This window comes from Enhydra lutris, unplaced genomic scaffold, assembly GCF_002288905.1.
Source record: "Enhydra lutris kenyoni isolate GAN:26980312 unplaced genomic scaffold, ASM228890v2 scaffoldscaffold40, whole genome shotgun sequence".
NCBI lineage: Eukaryota > Metazoa > Chordata > Mammalia > Carnivora > Mustelidae > Enhydra > Enhydra lutris.
In genome coordinates this window covers 2,252,291-2,258,290 of record NW_019154124.1, presented here as the reverse complement: position 1 = coordinate 2,258,290, position 6,000 = coordinate 2,252,291, and the positions used below count along the sequence as shown (strand labels likewise).

The 6,000-nt window shown below is 37.7% G+C and overlaps 1 protein-coding gene across 1 annotated transcript in view; it reads right to left on the bottom strand.

The window, feature by feature from the left end:
• LOC111155239 (component of oligomeric golgi complex 5) overlaps nt 1-6,000 on the bottom strand; it is a 300,576-nt gene that overhangs the window by 63,993 nt on the left and 230,583 nt on the right. Inside the window, exon 11 of the mRNA XM_022515352.1 lies at nt 613-774. Within this exon, the coding sequence (XP_022371060.1) occupies nt 613-774 (162 nt within the window). The remainder of the gene's footprint in view (nt 1-612; nt 775-6,000) is intronic.

The window sequence follows — 6,000 nt, the reverse complement described above, 5'->3', positions numbered from 1 at the left end:
TAAGCTATTTTTAGGCTGTATTTAAATGGTTTTATTAATTGGAATCTTAAGTACCTACGATATATGCACTGATTCACTGCACAACTCTTGATTTAATTGCAGGACTAATTACTTGAATAATTTGAAGTAAATTAAAACATCACTAACAAATGTGGCAGGCATTTCACAGCATGCCGCTATATAAAAACACGTACCTTGCTATAGTTTTAATGATACCTTCAAGTTCATCCACGGAAGGAGGATTGCGACCACCAGGGGGAAAAACCAAGTTGATAGGATCAAAGAGTCGAGATAGAGATTTTGATAAATAAGCAGCTTCATAGGGTTGCAGTGAGTCTTTCAAAGCCTTTTCTGGGCTGTGGGGACAAAATTTATTAAAACTGAATTCAGATTACACAAAACTAAATGCTATTGTATTTAAGCTATTTTTAGGCTGTATTTAAATGGTTTTATTAATTGGAATCTTAAGTACCTACGATATATGCACTGATTCACTGCACAACTCTTGATTTAATTGCAGGACTAATTACTTGAATAATTTGAAGTAAATTAAAACATCACTAACAAATGTGGCAGGCATTTCACAGCATGCCGCTATATAAAAACACGTACCTTGCTATAGTTTTAATGATACCTTCAAGTTCATCCACGGAAGGAGGATTGCGACCACCAGGGGGAAAAACCAAGTTGATAGGATCAAAGAGTCGAGATAGAGATTTTGATAAATAAGCAGCTTCATAGGGTTGCAGTGAGTCTTTCAAAGCCTTTTCTGGGCTGTGGGGACAAAATTTATTAAAACTGAATTCAGATTACACAAAACTAAATGCTATTGTATTAGGTTATAAACACCTTTCTTAAAAACTGATCTTCTATATAAAATGTTAAACTCTTTATGAACAAAAAGAAAAAAATTCTGTTTAAAAATGTATATATTTACAAGTACATTTCATAACTAGACAGTTATTGAGAACTAAACATTTTAATTTACACATAAATCCTATGTATAAATGTAATATAATACATGCCAGTATCTACTGTGGTAATTCTGTCTTTGAAACTAAAATAACATTTGAAACTAAAAGAACAACAATGTAAAATCTTACTCATTCTAATGGGGCTATGCCTTTGCTTAGGAAATCCAGTTTTTAGCAAGTATCAAAGCTTCACAAGAGAGTCAAGTGTACAGAAACCTGCTCTACGAACTCAACCCTTTCCACCTGATGCTGCCGTTTCCCATAGAGCTCCTCTGTGAGAGGGAAGTGCACAGGATCTAGGCTGTTATCAGCCCTCCAATGACAAACTAATAGAAGGGACAAAACAAAAAGTGTTTGGGAAAGTGCTATGATCACGACTGAAGTCCTAAACTCATTTATTTTACCATATTCTTCACAAACTAGAACTTGGCCTACTATACACATCTTTCCTTCTAAATCTTCCCATGTCTCCAGTTATCTGTATTTTCCATTAGCAGTCCTACTATCAGGTCTTTTATCTTTCCTTTGGCAATACTATCAAAATGTCTAGAACCATTATTTCCATCTGCTTTCTTATTCCTATAATTAACTCCTTATCTTCTCTCGTCGCCTGTGTTTATAATCCTTCTACCAGTCCTTCTGTTGTCTTTCTTTTTTTCTTAAGCCTCCTTTCATTCTAAACATCAACCTTAAAAACCTCTGATTTGCTCCACTGTATATGAATTATGAAACCTAGCTTTTTTTCTTTCCCCACACTTTCTGGTCATCTAAGGAGCCCTAGAGGTCACAGTGCTCTTGGCTTGTACATCGTAATTCCATAGTTATCTCTTAACATTTCTCATTCAATAAGTATTTCCCTCAGCACCTGTTTACTGAGAATACTATGTACCAGGCATTGTTAAGTGCCAGGAAGATGTAGATTACAAGTACTGTACAATGCAGGGAAGAAACATGCAGGTAAAGTGCTAACTATAGTGATTTCTATAATAGGTGAAGATAGAACACAATGGGAATGGGGAGGATGGTGTCTCAATCTGCCTGAAGCAGTCCTCTATTGAAGACCATGCCATCTACCTAAATGTCTTCACTATTTTTGCTCCTTTCATTTACTAACCTTAAGAAGCCTCTTTCCTCTTCTGCAGATATTTCAGTTCTGAATTATAAGTACTAAGAGCCTCCTGTCGCTGAATCTGCACTAAAGATCCTTGGAGACTACGATGTCAAAACGGATAACTCTCTGGGGAGCCTGGGTGGCTCAGTCAGTTGTTTGCCTTCAGCTCAGGTCATGATCCCAGTGTTCTGGGATTGAGCCCCATGTAGGGCTCCCTGCTTACTGGGGAGCCTGCTTCTCCCTCTCCTCCCTGCTTGGGCTCTCTGTCACTATCTTAGTCTCTCTTTCTCAAGTAAATAAACAAAATCTTAAAAAAAAAAAATTGATAACTGTTCTAAAACCCAACCTGTTTGAAAAGTCTGCTTTTATTTTAGCTTTACTAGGGATCTTCCATATTTGTCATCATTTTGAACTATTCTTCTAAGATCTCCAAGCCTGAAGACAACTTTTCAAACTCCCACTGTCCCCGTCTTGTTTGCTCCTACAAATACTGTTAAGTCTCTACAATTTGCCAGGTAATTCCTAGGTGTGGGAAATATGGCAGTCAAGTCATTTAAAATTCCCTGTTCCTCTTAAAGTTCACTAATGGGAAACTTAAGGTTGTTAATGAGAAAGACAAACACAAAAATAAACACACATTTTTAAGTGTTTTAAATATGGAATATGAGAGTCTTAGTTTTAAGAGAAAAATAAAGCAAGCAAGCCAGAAAGAATGTGTTCGGCTCTCTCTCTCTCTCTTTATCCTATTTTGGATCCTATAAGGCGAGGCAAGGTTTGCTGAGCAGAACTGAGGAGAAAGAGGGAGCCAAATGACAGAGATTTTCAGGATAAGATCATTCCAGGCAAAGAAAACAGGAAGTGCAAAGGCCCTGAGGAGGGACCACACCAGGCTCAGTGCACCAAAAACTTAGAGGAGCAGAGTATGTTAAGTGCCAGGAGAATAGCACAAGACGAAGTCAAACAGAGAATGGGTGGAATAAATCATGCCAGTCTTTGTAGGTCAATAAAGGTGCTATATTTTACTCAAAAGAACTTGCTCTTAGACCTTACTGTGATCAATGCTACAGAATCCTTTCCTACTCTCACCCTCCATCAGCCCACCAGGTCTGTCCTCCTCTGTCTACAGCCAACTATTTCAAGGAAATCTCATTAGCATCCTGATTTTTCTAATCCACCTTCCTTTCAAAGCTCTTACTAGGAATATCTTATTTAGATGGTCTCTGTATCTGCTGCTAAGCTACCCACATATTACAGAGAAAAAGTAATTTGTATCTATCATACATCTATGCAAACCCCTTAATTTCAAAAGACCTGAAGCGCATGGTATTAACTTAAAATTCTACATTTGCAACCCCTTGCTTTCTACAGGTGACCGTTTGCCTCTACTTTATACTAAGACCAAACCATTGGCAATGGCCTTCATCGACTTGGACTTCTCTAGTTTTTTTCTCCCTTTGCGACTTCATCTACTCTCTGATTTTCCTGTTATCTCAAAGAAAGAAGTAGCTTTATTCCTTTTTATTTTTTTTTTATTTTTTTAAGATTTTATTTATTTATTTGACAGAGAGAGATCACAAGTAGACAGAGAGGCAGGCAGTGAGAGGGAGGGAAGCAGGCTCCCCGCCAAGCAGAGAGCCCGATGCGGGACTCGATCCCAGGACCCTGATATCATGACCTGAGCCGAAGGCAGCGGCTTAACCCACTGAGCCACCCAGGCGCCCCTTTATTCCTTTTTCCATATCAAAACTTCTCAGAAGAATTGAATCTACTTCCTTTCCCACTTTTTTTTTTTAAATAAACTGCTTTATTGAGAGAGAATTCACATTTAATTCAACCATTTTTTAAACTGTACAACTCAGTGGTTTTTAGTATGATCACAGATATGTGTAACCATCACCATCAGTTCTAGGACATTTTTATCACCTCAGAACCTTTGTACCCTTTAACTATAACCCCTTTACCTTCTCACTCTATCCCCAACCCTAATCAACTACTAATCTAATTATTATCTCCACAATTTTGCTATTCTAGAATTTCATATGAATAGGATAAAAAAATGTATTTTTTGTGCTGGCTTTGTTCATTCAGCATAATATTTTCAAGGTTCAGTTACATTGTAGCATGTATCATTCCTTTTTATGGCTGAATAGTATTCCATTGTATAGATATACATCACTGTTTTTTACCCATTGGTCTGCTGATGGACATACGGGATGTTTCTATCTTTTGGCTATTATGAATAATGCTGTTGTAAGCATTTGTTACAAATTTGCGTCAACATTTAAAAAATCTGCTTAATGTTTTCTTTTGTAATAAAATATAAAGTTTATCATTTTAGCCATTTTTAAGGGTACAGTTCGGTGGTATTACGTATATCCCTACTTGACTGTGCAACCATTGCCACCATCCATCTACAGAACTTTTTCATCATCCTATACAGAAACTAGATCCATTAAACAATACTCCTCAGTCCACCCTCCCCAAACATGTTTTTATTTGTCCAGGCATGTACTTAGGAGTAGAATTGCTGCGTCATGGTGACTGGCTTTAGTTGTTTGAGTAACTGCAAAATGATTTCCAAAGCCCTATGCCATTTTAGATTTCCACCAGCAATGTATGAGAGTTCTAATTTCTCCACATTCTTGCCAACACTTGTTATTATCTTTTTGATAAAAGCATCTTAGTGGTGTAAAGGAGTCACTCATTGTGGTTCTGATTTGCATTTTCCTGATGGCAAGCATATTTTCATGTGCTTCTATATTCTGGGGAGATACGTCTACTCAGATCCTTTGCTCATTTTTTAATTGGTTATCTTTTATTGTTGAATTCGAAGGTTTCTTCCATATTCTACATACAAGTCCATTGACAGATACAGGAGTTGTAAGTACTTTCTCCCATTCTTGATGGTGTCCTTTGAAGTACAAAAGTTTTAATATGTGAAATAGTCCAATATGTATTTTCTCTTTTGTTGCTCTTGCTTTTGGGGGTCATATAGCTAAGAATTCTTTGTCAAACTCTAAGTCATAAAGATTTGCCTGCATATTTTGTTCTGTTTTATATTTTTGACCTTATAGTTTTTTTTTTTTAAATCCATTTTGAGTTATTTTTGTATATGGTGTGGGGTAAGATTCCAGCTTTATCCTTTTGAATGAAACCATCCAGTTGTCTTACCACCATTTGTCAAAAAGAGTATTTTTTCCCCGCTGTATATTCTTGAAAAGCTTTTTGAAAATCAGCTGACCATTGATACAGAAGTCTTTTCTAGACTTTCTTCTTTTTTGAAAGACTTATTTATTTGAGAGAGAGAAAGAGAACATGCACGGGGGTGGGGGTAGGAAGGGGAAGCAGACTCCCCACTGAGAAGGGAAGCTGCGTTGGGGCTCCATCACAGGACTCTGGGATCATGACTTGAGCCGAAGGCTGCCACTTAACCAACTGAACCACCCAGGCATTCCTGGACTCTCAATTCTATTCCATTAATCGGTATGTCTCCCCTTTTACCAGGACCTTATCATCTTGATTACTATTGCTCTGTAATAAGTTTCACAACTGGGAGGCATAACTCCTACTTTATTCTCTTTTTTTTAATACTGACTTGGTCATCCTAGGGTACCTTGCAAATCCATATGAACTTTAGAATCAGGTTGTTACTTTCTTTTTTTTTTTTTTTTTAAAGATTTTATTTATTTGTCGGAAAGAGAGAGAGAGAGAAAGCACACAAGCAAGCAGAGAGGCAGGCAGAGGCGGAGAGAGAGGCAGGCTCCCTGCTGAGCAAGGAGCCCGATGCAGGGACTCGATCCCAGGACCCTGGGATCATGACCTGAGCTGAAGGCAGCGGCTTAACCCACTGAGCCACCAGGCGTCCCCAGGTTGTTACTTTCTACAAAAAAGTCAGCTGAGATTCTAACAGCAACT